Source organism: Diadema setosum, chromosome 17 (genome assembly GCF_964275005.1).
Source record: "Diadema setosum chromosome 17, eeDiaSeto1, whole genome shotgun sequence".
In the NCBI taxonomy this organism is placed as follows: domain Eukaryota; kingdom Metazoa; phylum Echinodermata; class Echinoidea; order Diadematoida; family Diadematidae; genus Diadema; species Diadema setosum.
In genome coordinates, this window is record NC_092701.1 from 27,509,582 (window position 1) to 27,526,169 (window position 16,588).

The 16,588-nt window shown below is 41.8% G+C and overlaps 1 protein-coding gene across 1 annotated transcript; it reads right to left on the minus strand.

Annotated features, from left to right (window-relative positions):
* Positions 1-1,207: 1,207 nt before the first annotated feature.
* On the minus strand, positions 1,208-15,939 carry LOC140240775 (cilia- and flagella-associated protein 157-like). The gene is made up of 9 exons (XM_072320546.1): positions 15,829-15,939; positions 14,406-14,763; positions 12,941-13,212; positions 12,134-12,287; positions 11,516-11,783; positions 10,341-10,622; positions 9,551-9,768; positions 9,161-9,362; positions 1,208-4,027 (listed from the first exon to the last, which is right to left on the minus strand). Exons 2-9 carry the CDS (start codon positions 14,570-14,572, stop codon positions 3,890-3,892), a joined length of 1,701 nt encoding a protein of 566 aa, XP_072176647.1. The 5' UTR covers positions 14,573-14,763; positions 15,829-15,939; the 3' UTR covers positions 1,208-3,889.
* Positions 15,940-16,588: the final 649 nt, after the last annotated feature.

Sequence of the window (16,588 nt, forward strand, 5' to 3'; positions counted from 1 at the left end):
TGTAGCGGGTCACATATGTATTTCCCCCCATCATGTCTGACAAACATGTAACTGTTTGGAATAAATGACTTGAAATATTGAGTGGTATTTATCAAAAATAGAGTACAGTGTATGTCTCTCTTTGATTGAGTGTTTCATTTTACAAACACACACACACAGACACATACAGACAACATTTACAATACCTCCTTTAAAAAATTACTCAAAGTAAACCTCACCTGCCCTCTCAGTCATATGCCGACTGCAGTTCCTGAAGTATTATCATACAACTGTTCTAGGTACTTTCACGGAATACATAGCATCATGATCTGACCTCTTGCTCTAACCCTGTAAGCCCTAAATTGCCCGTGGCAGCATTGGTATGAACACTACATAATTATATGTGCCCTATACACGTGTACACATTTTCAATAAAATTCTCATTTTATTGGCTCAAAAAGGTCTAGATGGTGTCAACCTGTACACGTTTTTTGCCTGATATCAAGGACCCTTTCCAGATTAATTCAGTGGCTAAATAGTAGCTTATGTATTAATTTTCATCAGGCTGAGAAGACATACTTTTCCTGCTCTTCTTTCAAAAGGAAAATTAGTTCTCAACAGCCACCAAATAATTATGCATGAAATAAGATGTGCGGTTTACCTTCGGTTAGATTTGTGAGTACCGAGAGAACATTTGATTACAGGTACATGTAATGTATCTTGATTGATTTCTTTTTTTTGTCTTCGGTGTGACAAGAAAGGGTCATGGTATAGCTATGCCATGTAACTGAAGTAGCAGATGATGGTTACTGCTGCTACCTGTGGCAACAATTCGGAAATCATATTACTGTGGTTTCTGTACCAGTAGTTGCATTGTAATCATTCTGCCATATAAAGTCTGCAGGCATCTATACTACAGGGCCTATGTACGATGAGTTTTACGTGTCTTTTCACTTTCGGCTGATTGCCTCTAATTCCTGTGTTGATACAGTACATGTATCCATTGGCAACAAGAAGATTTGTTATGAATCCAAGTACATTTGTATCTGATTTCTGTGAAAAGCAATTGAACAGTGGTTTGTACGTAGAAAAGTCAGCGATACTCTACAGTATTCGTATTTTTTATTTCTTGTAACATTATTGCAACGATTGGCAACTACAACTACAAAAACTCATTGTAACTGCACTAACTTCTTTAAACTGGTTTAAAATATCAAAAGTGTCCTCTTTTTTTTTTTTTTTTTTTTTTTTTAAGAGAAACGCCCAACTAAAAACTGTTTAGGCCAGTCTTGCAAGGTATGTATTAATCAACTGACACACACTTGCACACTGCTGTACCTTATTTTACATACAGAAGACTACACTTTACAAGATTTTCACAATTTACACAAGACTGTGCAAAGCATTTTATTGTGAAACATTCACTTTCTCCTTGATAGAACTCTGTGGACAGTACTCAAAATATAAAATTGAAGATACAATATTGTAAATAGAAAAGTTTACAGACCGTAGGACGGATGATGTCTGGATGGACAGAAATAAAGCTTTATAAAATGCATACTGTCTTTATACCATTGAATATCAAGAGGAATGCAGTCCACTACGCAAGAAAGGAGTAAGAACTTGCAATGCTAAATGTACAGCTCCATATTAACACCAAAGTGAAGTGCAAGAGGCTTCCATAACGAAGTGCACTTAAAAACCCTTTGCTTTGAGTGGCTATCGGCACAGAAAACCCCATAGCATTGTACACACTGTTCAGAGTCTCTGGCACGGAAAGAGTTAAGTTCAATTGTAAGTACTGTACCACCTGCAAGTTCAGCAAGGCAATGCACAAGTTAGAAGTGTTTGAAGCAAGTGCACTTGTATTCATGCATACAACAATGAACGTGATAAAGCCTCTAAAACATTCCTTTCGCTGATCTCAATAAATTAATATCAAATTGTGTATGTATGTCGCACTTTTTATACTGAAAGTCTTTTCTTTAGTCCCAGCAATGCATGTTCTATACAGGACCCTCCTGCTGTGTGCTAAAATTTTGTGCAAGCACACATCCTCTTCATCACAAACAAGCAAGGATATGATTCCACCTTGCCACTCCTTATACAAACTCACAATATGATGGGCTGAGAGTACAGAAGTTGCAGTATTACAATAACATACGGCAGACAAGTCCACAGCTTTGTATATATTTTACAGCAACTGCAAAACACAATACAACTCCTGCTGCTGAGAATTAATACTTCAGATCATAATTATAGTGCTTCCCAATCTCAACTGAGTTCAAGTCCCACACAAAAAATGATGGCTGGCAAAATGCTACATGTATGTCCATTTTAAAACATATCTGACCAAGCAGCATGTATTTTGGCTTATGTTTTTGAAAGTTGAATGATTGTTCACACTAGTAAAAGTTACAATTCCTTGACTGTTGTGGTGTGCACTCTGCTTCAAGGAATAGTGTGAAAGCAGCACTTAAAATGGACAAATAATCTGGCTGTCTCTTTCTCCCTTCACATTTCCTCTCAAAACTATGCTTATATTTGTGTTTGGATGAGGGAGGCACTCTTATGCTCCTTCCAGCTCAATTGAGAGACACCATTGAGATAGAAATATATTTCAACAGATGCTCAACAACCAGTAGAGACTTTATGTAGGATAAGTATAACATACAGCATGCACCATGTCGGAAGATAAACTTTGGTGAAAGCGGAACGATGGTACGTACTAGACAAAACTGAATCCCTAAGTAAAGCAAGCACAACTACATTCATGTGCATATAATCTTTTACACGCGATTATCTAAACCAATAGTAAAATGCTTGCACATTAAGTAAGGCATTGTTTAGTGCTTCACCAAAAGTATGCATATTCAGTGAAAGATGTTCAGTTGTAGGCGTATAACAGCTGTAGCTTTGGTGCATTACTTTATCACAACTGTTGAAACAGATTATTTGAATTCATCATGATAAGAATATATATTTCATGACCCTCAAAAGATGAGTTGCTACAACTTTCTCCTTCACTCTCCACCCACTTTTCCCCCTGTACCATTTTGCATCCAGAGAACACCAGCATAAAGTCAAATAGATCAGATAGGCAGTGGAAATAGAGACTGATTCTTTTCACGCATACATTACAGAATACACTCTGAACATAAGGAGAGTCTTCACCATCACCACTGCTCCTTCCTCTGTGCAACAATCAAGATTGTCTGTCTCTTCGATGCTCACAAATGTTTTGCTGTACCAATCTTGCATTTATTCCTATTTTGCTTGACACAATAAGTATTGTGAATAGTTTCTTCTTTCTTTTTTTTTTTTGTGGTCATAATAAGGCATTCATATATACATATAATACAGAAAAAAAGTATATGCCATCATTGTGAATACAATTTATGGACAGAACCTTGAGCTTGCCATTCATGATGCATAATCTGTCCAAGAGAAGCAATGAAGCATCTGATAGGAGCACATCACTTGGTGTTAAAACTATGGAAGTTCACTGAGGAAATACCACATATTTTCTACAAGTTTTGAACTGGAATCACTATAGACATAGGACAGGCCAAAAGAACTTAATACATATTTTATTTGGCCTAGATGGCAAACTGGCTTCACAATTACATGGGCAAAGTGTACACACAAGCTTACTTTCAACAAGACAATCTCCAGGGTTGTACCCTTTCACATGCCTGCCAGAATGTCCCGAATTCGTGAAGCGGGTAGATGTGATGACGAATTCACTAGCATTTGATTTCTTGCTGACAAATCATAAGTCTTTGTGATGATGTGAAGACATCGTGCTCCATCAAACATGTTTGCTTGCAAGTGTCTGTTTCTATCACAGAGTACATTGGTGCTGACGGCTAAACACTAGTCCTTGTACGTCTTGTCCCTGCTGCGCGCATCATCGCGTCACCTTGCCGGTTGGCATCATGACCGGGGCCAGAGGGCGCTGTTTGTGCGTCAGTGCCAGCTCCTGTATGAGCGCCGACTTAGCAGCCGTGGTGTCCGATCCTAAGAGTTGATCCGCTCTGAACACAGCCTGAAAGACATTAGAGAGCAATGAAGTATTATAGTGGGGCGGTTTAGCTCGAAAATTCAAAGGAATTGTGCATTTTGTGATACAAGCACCAAATTTGGCACACATGTACATTAACATGTTGCAAACATTTTTAGATATTGGGCCACTCGAAATTCTGTCTTTATGTCCGCCATATTGGATTTCAAAATGGCCGCCATTTGAAATTTACATTTGCGATTATCTCTGGGTCTAATGCTGCTATTGACTCGATTCTGGTGTCTAAATGTATGTTTTGGGGGGCAAAGAATCCAATGGTAACAATCTGCATTGCGTATTTTCACCAATGGGCCGCCATATTGGATTTCAAAATGGCCGCCATTTGAAATCTACATTTGCGATTATCTCTGGGTCTAATGTTGCTATTGACTCGATTCTGGTGTCTAAATGTACGTTTTTGTTGTTTGTTTGTTTGCTTGGTTTTTTTTTTTTTTTTTGGGGGGGGGGGGGGGGTAAGGAATCCAATGGTAACAATCTGCATTGCGTGTTTTCACCAATGGGCTACTATATTGGATTTCAAAATGGCCGCCATTTGAAATCTACATTTGCGATTATCTCTGGGTCTAATGCTGCTATTGACTCGATTCTGGTGTCTAAATGTATGTTTTGGGGGGCAAGGAATCCAATGGTAACAATTTATATTACGTATTTTCGCCAAATGGGCCGCCATATTGGATTTCAAAATGGCTGCTTTTATACATGGCCGCTTCTCGATCTATATTTGTCGTTATCTTTGGATCTAATGACTTGATTCTGGTGGTGGTGGTGGTGGTGGTAGTAGTTGTAGGTGTAGTGGTAGCTGTAGTGGCAGTGATGGTGCCAGAAATGTTACATTGTGTCATTCCAAGTTCATCGTGATGCATGCATGCCTGTAGACTGACGGTGCTGGTTTTTGTTCAAGACAGTTCCACCATGTCCAAGAGGTTCACACTAGCTCATGCTGAGCGAACTTCACCGTCAACATCACCGCACCTCACCACAACTAACTGCAGGTTGTGCCTCATATGTCAAGAAGACAAGATGGAGACACTGACCAAACCTGACCAATCAAAGAGGAAAGACATTGGTAGTGGGTACAGTTCACTCGCATAGAACTTGATCAAATTCAGTGAACTTTGAGAGCTTCGCAAGATCATTTCACTCGGAAAGACTCGATGATGGTCATGGCATTGAAGCTGCGATGGTTGCACACGGTGCACAATATCACCAGACGTGCAGGCTCCAGTACAACAACACCAAACTACAGAGGGCACAAAAGAGAGCACTCAAGAAAGAAGGGCAGAGCGATGAGGAACAATCTTTATGGAAATGCGCCAGGGCACATTCACGTTCATTGAGTACAGAGACGGTCCCAGAAACTTGTTTGTCTTGTTTGTCTGCTGTTTGCGGTCTACAGTATTGGTTCCCATCCTGGAATTCTTCGATCACCCGAGCAACCTCCGGTCCCGCAACCATCCAGCGACGAAGGGCACTAGGGTTGTCAGTGAGCCCAACTGCGCCACCGTCTCCTTTGATGCAGGCATTATTCTGCTCATGTGCATGGTCAATCGGAATTGAAGAAAACACCCTCTGTGTTTTCTGAACTGTGAAGTGGCCTTCACTGAATTTCATGGCTACATCTGGGTGTTTGGTAGTGAGTTTTGCCATGTCCTTTAGGTGCACTGGTATCCACCTAGCATAGGTGGGACCAGCTCTGTCAGAGCATCGAGGTACATCATCAACGATCCCTGCCTGAGAGAACGCACATACACTAGAACCAATAGTTCTAGTTCTAGCACAGTTGCCCAGTAGCGAAACTGGGTGATGTTGTCTCGTCTCTGGCGACACCAATCTTCAAACGCATGAAGGTCCTGTGCGTCCCTGGTTTCTCCCAGACAGTAGTGGTTGAAGGCATGGTGTTGCAGGATGTACAGTGCTGTTGCAGTCACTTGATGTGCTCTTCTTGTGCGCAAGACATAAAATGCTCGCAGGAATGAGTCTGCTGTCCCTGCTGTCACGATCGTAATCTCAGTTTGCACAAGTACTTGCACCCAATCACTCCCTTGCAGTCAGTCCCCCAGTGTTTCGAGTGCCGCCATCTCTATGTGGATACCACCAAATATCACCACTATGTGGTCTTCACCATAACTCTCTGGCCACTTCCACTGTATCTGCTGGCCAAAGCAAACAGTAGCTGATCAAAGGTACCACTGGTGTCTGTCCAGGATTCAGTTGTTCTACAGCATTTTTCACATCCATTGAATGCCGGATCATGGCCACAATGTGGGCACTTTCCAGGAAGAGCGGAAGCAGCGACATGGGGCAGATGACTCGAGCATCTGGTGGCTGTTGGCTGGCATTAAATGCAGCCCAAGATGACGAGAGAGAGATGCTCAGGCCAACGTGTGACAGTCTGTCGTCCAATTCCTTCTTGCGTGTATGAGCATGAAACATCATCCCTATGTGTGTTGGAAATGGGGTCTCCTGTGCAACACTGTGCTTGACACAGGTGGATGATGTGGTGCCACGTGTTCACATGTGTTTGACGCTGTTGAACTTCAGTATCCGGGCTGCGGTAAGTGCTGCAGGGTTAGTGTCTGCGGTCTGGTCCTTGATGCTGGGTTCCTCTAGGATCATGCTGACTAGGGCAAGCAGCAACGGTGGCACAGATTCTTCTTGACATCCTTAAGGGAATCCTGTGAAGGGCTTGGCTTCTCCAAACATGTGATGGCGAACAATGTGTGCAGCACGGGCAAGATGGACTGCATCACTATCACTGTCCAGCTCGCAGGCTTTGTCAAGTGCAGCACCGAGACAATGTTGCAGTTTTCCAAAGACTGTTAGCCCCAGTAGGTTATCCACAGTAGAAACACGTTTCTTGGACCTTCTCTGTACTCGATGAACATGAATGTGCCCTGGTGCGTTTGCATAAAGATTGTTCATCATCGCTCTGCCCTTCTTTCTTGAGTGCTCTCTTTTGTGCCCTCTGTAGTTTGGTGTTGTTGTACTGGAGCTGCACGTCTGGTGATATTGTGCACTGTGTTCAACCATCGCAGCTTCAATGCCATGACCATCATTGAGTCTTTCCAAGTGAATGATCCTGGAAGCTCTCAAAGTTCATTGAATTTGATCAAGCTCTATGCGAGTGAACTTTACCCACTACCAATGTCTTTCCTCTTTGATTGATCAGGTTTGGTCAGTGTCGCCATCTTGTCTTCTTGACATATGAGGTATAATTTCCAGTCAGTTGTGGTGAGTTGCGGTGATGTTGATGGTGAAGTTCGCTCAGCATGAGCTAATCTGAACCTCTTTGACAAAAACAAAAAACCAGCACTGTCAGTCTATAGGCATGCATACATCACAATGAACCTGGAATGACACAATGTAATACTTCTGTTATCATCACCGCCACTACAGCTACCACTACAACTACCGCCACCACCACCACCACCGAAATCAAGTCATTAGATCCTAAGATAACGACAAATGTAGATCAAGTAGCAGCCATTTTGAAATCCAATATGACGGCCCATTGGTGAAAATACGCAATGCAGATTGTTACCATTGGATTCCTTGCCCCCCAAAACATACATTTAGACACCAGAATCGAGTCAATAGCAGCATTACACCCAGAGATAATTGCAAATATAGATTTTAAATGGAGGCCATTTTGAAATCCAATATGGCTGTCCATCGGTGAAAATACGAAATGCAAATCATTACCATTTGATTCCTTGCCCCCCCCCCCAAAAAAAAAAAATGATAATAAAAAAACACATACATTTAGACACCAGAATCGAGTCAATAGCAGCATTAGCCCCAGAGATAATCGCAAATGTAGATTTTAAATGGCGGCCATTTTGAAATCTAATATGGCGGCCCATTGGTGAAAATACGCAATGCAGATTGTTACCATTGGATTCCTTGCCCCCCAAAACATACATTTAGACACCAGAATCGAGTCAATAGCAGCATAGATCCAGAGATAATCGCAAATGTAGATTTCAAATGGCGGCCATTTTGAAATCCAATATGGCGGCCCATTGGTGAAAATACGCAATGCAGATTGTTACCATTGGATTCCTTTTCCCCCAAAACATACATTTAGACACCAGAATCGAGTCAATAGCACTATTAGACCCAGAGATAGTCGCAAATGTAGATTTCAAATGGCGGCCATTTTGAAATCCAATATGGCGGACATAAAGAGAGAATTCCAAGTGGCCCAATATCTGAAAATGTTTGCAATATGTTAATGTACATTTGTGCCAAATTTGGTGCTTGTATCACAATATGCACAATAGGTTTGCTAAGCTGCCCCACTATTAGTTGAGGCATGGAGGAATGCTACGTATATACAAAGACACTATCTTCCACTGTGAAAAGTAATGAAATTTACAAATCCTGCAGATCAATGGCTATTGCTTTGGTAGCATTCTAGTTACTGTTACGGTTACTGTAAAACAAGGAATGTTCGCGTGCATTTCAATTTCGCGAGCGCCAAAATTCATGAAATTTAAATGTACGTGAAAGTTCTTGCCTACACAATATCCATTGGATGCCAGTGGCAATTCGCAAAAATTTCATGCTGTGAGAAAGGCCGTTGGCTCCTATTCGCAAAATTTTCATGCCGCTAATATATCGTGTTTTACAGTAGTTGCTCCTACAGTAAGACTACATGATCTCCTTCTCATTATCATTCTTCCGCATGGAGTGCGAACCTGAAGCAATAATAACAGGCAAACTTGCCTCCATGTGAAAATTCTACAAAAACAACACGAACTGCAAACAGACTTCACGGCCCAAATTCACAAAGGTGGTACATAACCGAAATCATGGTTTATGCAAATTTCTTCTGTGTAAATATGATTGACAGATTGCGTATGCCAACAGACATCCAGTAACAAACGCGCATTGATATGCGTATGTCAAAGGTACACCTATTTCACGCTTACTTTAGACTGTGGTCTAAGTTTAAACCACCTTTGTGAATTCAGGCCTAAGTGTCTGAGAGAGTTAAGCCAAGACAATGAGCAAACTTGTCTCTTTACTCAAAAAATCCACACCAGCAATGACAAGAAAAGGAAATGACTCTCAAAGCTATTGTACACAATTTACCTTTGCTGAGCTGGTGGTCTGAATTCCCACCGACCTCGACTTGACCCCCTGGAGTCTGTTGAGGCGACTCGTCGCTGACAGTTGCCGTGTCGTGTCTGAAGGGAAAGTGGATGGTTTTGGGCGGGGCACCAGCCCGAGGTCTCCCATACGGTAGTGGGGGAGTGTCCCTGCCCCCTTGGCTATGGGGGACAGTGGAGTGTACCTGCCGAGGGTAAAAATAGAAGGGAAAGTAGAATGTGCCTCATAGTGGAACATGAGACACATGTATGCATGCTACTGACTGAATGTCCATGAAATTCTGGTCATGTTTGTGTTCCAAATGAAATGATTTAAAGAACATTCATAATATTTGATTGGAAAAGAATAAACAAGAAAAGTTGTGCAGCTTACCCTCGTTTCAGACCCTTGCCCGAGCCGGGGTACATGGTTTCCCTGCTCTTGGTCCGGTAGAATTCCTCCTCCGTTGGGATGAATGCCTCTGGGGAGGGGCCGACACCAATCGCCGCAGCGCTGTTGAGGATGACCAAGAGATGCTCCAGCATGTTGTCTCTCTTCTCTACTTCCTCCAAGTTCAAGGAGCCACTGGGTGCGACCTTAGATGTATTGCCCTGGTGGATACAAACGGATGAGAGAATGAGGGATGACACATGTGAAAAACTCTAATATCATCATTACTATTTCCATCATCATCATCATCATCATCATCAAAATTGGAAGCCTAATCACTTTCCATGTAATGACTATGTTATGGCTGCCATATCATGTCTGTATCACTGTCACCATTCCATTCCTCCTATCATCGGCCCCATCATCCCCATCACCTCTGCATCACCTCTGCATCACAGGATATTGCTGTCAACATCACAACCAGCATCACAATCATTATTATCATGAAAATATATTCCAATGCTATCACAGCCGCCACCATTTTATGCCATCAACAAGACCATCATCTTTCAGTGACGCACATCGCACAGACAAACACAGCTACCACCCTGAACCCTCCCCAACATTCATCAAACACCAAATCATCATCCTCATCATCCCCATCACCACCACCACCATCACTAAAACAACCACCAAATTCTGCTCATCCTCCATCACCACCACCACCACCTCCACCACCACCACCACCAGAGGAGATCATCCCAGACGTTAACATGTCCAGCATCTCACTCACCATAAGGATGCGGTGCAGGGAGTAGGCTGCCTCGGCCAGGATGCGCTCTAGCTTGATCTTGATCTCGGCCAGCTCCGCCTTCTCCCGCTCCATCATCTCCATCCGCTCCTGCATCTGGTCCGCCTCCCGCCCCATGGTCTGCAGCTCCTCCCGGGAGCTGTCCGCCTGCTGGCGCAGGAGGGCCATCTCCGCCTCCATCTCCTGGTACTCCTTCTCCCGCTCCTCCAGGTCGGCGATCAGGTCCTCCTGCTGCTTCGCCTTCTCTGTCAGCATCCGGATCACCTGGACAAATGAAGTTGAATCACAGGTCACTCAAATGAGTCATACAACATTTGAAGTTTTTTTTTAACGCGTTCCAAATATATTTCATACCAGAGAACAATTCCTAAAGCATGAATACTAGAAGTAATGTGGCAAACGAGATTCAACGTTGGTGCTATTACTGTCATATAATCTCAAAATAACAGATAAAATCACACTGTGCTTTGAGATCTAAGTGAGTAGCAAAATGGCATGGAACTGACATTGATAGGTTACAAATGACACAAAGTGCTTTTTTTTTTGTTCTCAGTGTCAACTCAAGTTTTTTATCAGCATCAGTTGTCTGAATCACAAAGAATGACGTCAAAAATCTATAGGGCCTACAAAATATGATCCCATATTATGTAATCGTAATCCCCATCCATCTCCCCAGCTTTAGTTATTCAATGAGTTTGAAACACCTCCCCTACTATTGCTACATCTCTCACTGCCACTCCCTCCATTCTATAACAGTTTTTTTCCTCCTAATTTGGTACCCAAAAATATATCCCTCATTGCTACTTGGGATGCTATATACTACACACTTCTGTTAAATCATTTCCTGCCATAGCAACTGTCTAACTGTTCAATTCATGACCACAGCATACATGTACCACAAATCTTCAATACGGTAAGTCTGTGGAAAAAGGGCCCTGTTGTATAAAAAGATGCAACCAAACATAAGTCAGAAAGTCAAACAGAAATCAGATATCTGCTAATCAATCAGAATTTAGTATTCTGAGACTTGATCATGTTTGTATTTTCTGACTCATGTTTGATCTAAACTGTTATGCAATAGGGCCCAGAATAAGTCTCAGCTATGAGATTGGCATGTCCCGAAAAACTCTGTGACTCAAATCAAAGAGCCCCCTCACCTTCTGGTTGCTGTGGTTCTTCTTGGCCAGCTCCTTCTCGTTGGTCTCCAGCATCTCCAGCTGCTGGCGCTGCTTCTTCTCCTTGGCCCGCAGCTCCTCATTCTCCTCGATCAGCTCCATGGTCTTGTCCGACATCTTGGCCAGCTGGGCGTGGATGCTGACGTTCTCGCGGATGGTGCGCTTGGTGGTGTCCGCCATCTGCTTGTTGGAGACCTTGCGGAACTCGGCCGCCACCTGGTTGACTCTCAGGACCATCTCGCGCTTCAACCTGATTGAAAGAGGGGGGGGGGTGGTTGGGGTTGGGAACAATGTAGGAAAGCAGGAAAATGGTGAATATTTTGCCTTTCAAATGCTGCTGCATCTTATTCTTTGAGGTTAATTCTGATCAGAAGCTGATAAGTGTCAACTTATGCCTTTCAAATGCTACTGCATCTTATTCTTTGAGGTTAATTCTGATCAGAAGCTGATAAGTGTCAACTTAATCTACAATCAACTTGGTCTACATTGCTCATTTGGTATAAACTCGGAAAGGAACACTGTTACAGATCATGCACAAACAGACATACACACATTAGCACCAGGATGTCGTCAGCCATAAGGAGCTGTCAGGAGCTTTACCTGTCCTTGTCGACGACTTGTTTCTTTTCCAGCTTGTATATCTCATCCTTGTGCTCGTCAGCCTGTTTCTCCAGCTCCTCCTCCATCTGCTCAAACTTCTTCTTCAGGTCCTCCTTCTGAACTTTGAACTCCTCCAGAGCAGCAAGCTTCCCACCTAAAAGAGAAGTGGTCACAGGAAAAAAGATGAATTACCGTACCCGCCCTGCACTATGGGAGCATGATACTTTGCGAATTGGGATTTGTAAAACAATTTCATGTGTGGCTCATTTTTGCGATCGAGAACCACAGTCACGAATTAGAAGTAATAAGTATGCCCTTTCAGGAGAAAAGTTAACGACTCCAAAACTTGAAGAAGATAAACAGCATATTTGTGTTACGGGAGGCAATGTTTTTGCAAGTTTTTTATTTTATAAATATAAGTCGACTCATGAAATCCGCAAAAGTAAAAACATCACGAATTATACTATGTACACAGTAGGAAACATTTGGCGTAGGATGTCCACAGTGAGATGTTATATGACCTGCATGGTGGGTTACTCTGCAATTGTTCCTCCTACTCATGTTGAAATGCATAGATATACTGTAAAACCAAAAATATTCGTGGCATGAAAATTTCACGAATTGAAGTTGATAGCCTGGCATGAAATTTTGTGAATTGCCACTGGCATTCAATGCATTGCATAGAAAAAGAAATAGTCGCATGCATTTTACTTTTGCGAATCCTGGCTCCTTGCAAAATTCTTGTAAGTTTCATGCACGCGAATATTTCTGGTTTTTACAGTTAAGATAAAAAAAAAAAAAACTCACTGAGGATCATGTTCTCCGAGGTCAGCTGGTCCTTGGTCTCCTGGAACTCGTTACGGAGCTGGGCCAGCTGTGCCTCGTACGAGTCCTTCTCCGTGTCCTTGGCCTGCTGCAGGCCCACCAGCCGGTCGTTGAGGTCGGCGATCTCGTCCTGCCGCTGTTCCAGCTGCTTCTTCAGGAAGGCCACGATCTCCTTTTTGTCGGTGCCCATCTGGTCGTAGCGCGAGCGGAACTCGCCATTGGCCACCTCCAGCTCGTCGCATTTTCGCTGGTACCTGGGATGGGGAGAAAAACGTGTTTGCAGCCACATTAGGCGCGGTCAGACTGGCAAAAGATCGAGAAGTTTAAGATCGCAAAGTCTTTGTGATCTTGATTCATCAAAAACTTGAAACACTATTCACCACTGAACCACCCTCACTGACTATTCAGTATCTCAGGTGATTTATTTTCCTGTGTGTCAAATTTGGTCTATAAATCAGGGCAGAGCCACAGAAGTTTAAAAAATGATATAAAATATAATATACTCTCCCTTTCAAATCTTAGCCTGATGGCCATGCAAATTCTATTCAAAACTTCAGAACACCCCATGTAATTTTGACTCATTGTGGCTAAAAAAAGACACATATGAAATATTACTTTATTGCACCACAACCTAATTTCACATTGTTAAGTGTGTAGAAAGATCAATTGTTGCTTTTGTATTGCACATCTTGGATTGCTTTGGTTCTCATTGTTTTAGGCCAGTCTGCTCTTTACTGTGCACCGTTTGCAAATTGGTATGTTTGCTGATGGAGTGCAGTCTTCGCCTGCTGGCAAATATGTCTGGAAATTAATTACCATATAGATATTACTTCATCCTTTAGCAACTGACGATTCCATACATAATGGACCTATTGTTACCTGGAAGGTACAGCAATATTACTCTCATTTTGACAAATTTCTAAATGATGCATAATAGCTAACATGTTTATTTTTGTTAATTATAAGTTATGTTTATTTGAAAGCCTCTACTAAGACTTTACTACACATATAAGATACTTGTGTGTTACAGAAATAATTCTGACACAGTATAGTTGACCTTTAACCTCTTTCAAATTACATAATTATATATTCCATATGAAAACAATAAAAATGGTAAAGGCACAAAACTATTAAAAAAAAAAAAAAAAAAAGTGGACGGGCAGTTTCAGGCATTTTAGCGAGTTAAAAGACTAGCGGTTTGGGTGGTTCAGTGACTAATGGGTTAATCCCCTCAGTTCCTTGTGTGTCACCAGGGTCTTCCACTTGGACTACACAAAGTGTGGGCTAGTTAGATAACATTTAAATGTAGGCCCTACGTCAAGTTTGGGGGATTCAACTGAATGCTGGTGACATTTTGAAGTAGATGGGTGCTTACGATTATTGGCTGTAACTTGAGCTGTGAGTTGATAGTCAACACTAATTGTAAGTTTTTGGTGAAAGCACCTACCTTGCTAGTCTCCTCTCAAGATCACGGATCTGAATGAGAAAGTACTCCTTCCCGACTTCGCTCAGGTTCTGGCCATCTGGCGCCGATGATGCCCTTGCTGACCGCTTGCCACTCTTCTTACCACTTTTCTTTCCTTTCTTCTTCCCTCCCTTCTTCTTTGGAGGCATGGTGGTTGATTCTTATGGTCTTTTCTTTTTACAAACTGACTTTCCAAAATTTTTGTTACATTAAATTCGGTGGGGTCAAACCTAAATCAATGAAGAACAGGTTTTTCGTTGTGAGGGAATAGATGATGGCTACATTTTGTGATGTTTTTAAGTCTTGGCCATCAGTGGTTGAGCAGATGACTTGAAGTTGTCTGCAACAAAAGAAGTTCATATGAAGAAACCAACCTCACTGTCATGCAAAAGAATCATCTTGTATTAGTCAAATGAAAGTTATACTCAAGACTCAACAAATGGTTACAAGCCTTTTATGAGGTGGCTACATTGGCAAAGTAAAGCTCATCAACATTTCAATATACATAAGTTACAATATCAAAAAGTGTAAAAGTACATAGAGTTCTACTACTTAACTTAGTACATCCGTCCTGTCTTGGAAAAGGGGACAGCTGTGGCCACTTTTCTTGTGACCTAGTAGGCCTAGTGTACATCTATCTAAACCTCCAGATTCTGTATGATGACTCCAGTGATTTTGATTTAGGATCAAATGTTTTAGGTGTTAGATGATCAGATCATTACTGCCATTAGACGGTCCATGCATGACTTGCAAATCTTATTGAAGTTAGAAATGAATAGAAAAGAAATTTTACGAGAGCTTGTCATCAGAACCGAGATTTGTTTACCAACCTTTGATATTATTATAACAACAAGATGACAACTTGCTAGTGACAAGGGAAATAGGCCTCGTCCTAGCTAGCAGTGCTTGACCAAACAACTACAGTAGACAAATTGAACTAATCAACAATCAGGAAGGCTAACTCGTCATACTCGGTGGCGGTGCTTCACTGCTTGTTCCCACCACACTGACACTGTTGACAGTCGATAAGTTTTTTGAGTGAAAAGTTTAGAAATCAAAGAATAAATAGTGTCTAGATCTCTAACTCCACGAGAAATCTGATGAATGATAACTACACGCATATAGAATTCTGAATATGAATGAAGCACAGATACCGTTCGTTCACAGTCTCGAACACACTTCATTACAATTTAAAGCCACACAGTCCTATTCAGTATAATTTACACTCGTCATCATCAGTTCGTACAACTAGGGGATGGTTATTCCCCTAGTCCCACATGTGTCATTGTTTGTAGCGTTGATTATACCTGGATGTTTGATTGTTCGTGTTCGACAATTATTTCATCACTGTTTTACGAACTACAACTATCAACAAATGAATCAATATCTGAGACAATATACTCACCGTTTTAAGCACTTTGACTAGTATCATTCACTCAAGTTAGATGTAAATGTTGTAATTTACAACCCTTCCTCACTTCGACAACCTCACTCACTTGTACGAGCACAGCGCGAAAAGCGATAGCGTTGCCAAGCAAATTCACAGTCGCTAGGTATAGCGCCATCTTCGGTGGTATTGTTGCTTGATTCACAAGTTACGGATGCTCACCCGCCACTTGCCCATAAAGTCTGATGGGAGGGCTTCTCGAAAAATTAATAAGAAATCAATAAGTGTGGAACTTTCCGAAATTCATTTTACGAGACAAAAAAGAAAACAAAAACAAACACACGTACAACAGAACAAGAAAACAATACGAGTCGCAGGTAGCAAGATTTCTGCCTCATTAGAGAAATCTTACAACAAAATGTGAAACAAGATTTGACAATTTGGGAGCCCGTTTCATAAAACTTGTCATCAGTGACAAGTTGTCATAGATGTGACAAGCTACTGAAATCCTTGCATCTGATTGGCTGAGAAAAAAAAATGTCATAGAAATGTAGCAGTTGTCACTGATGACAAATTTTATGAAACAGGCCCCAGATTCACGAACTGTGTGAATGCACTGTTTGGGGGAAAAATACCTGTGCATATGGTAATTCCGTTAATTGATTTCCCTCGATTATCAACTGGCGTGGGTATGAGAGAAACAAAATTTTGACATAAACCCAAATCTTAGAACTTACGTAAAACCAATCAATAGATAAACCTACCAGAGCACTGTGTG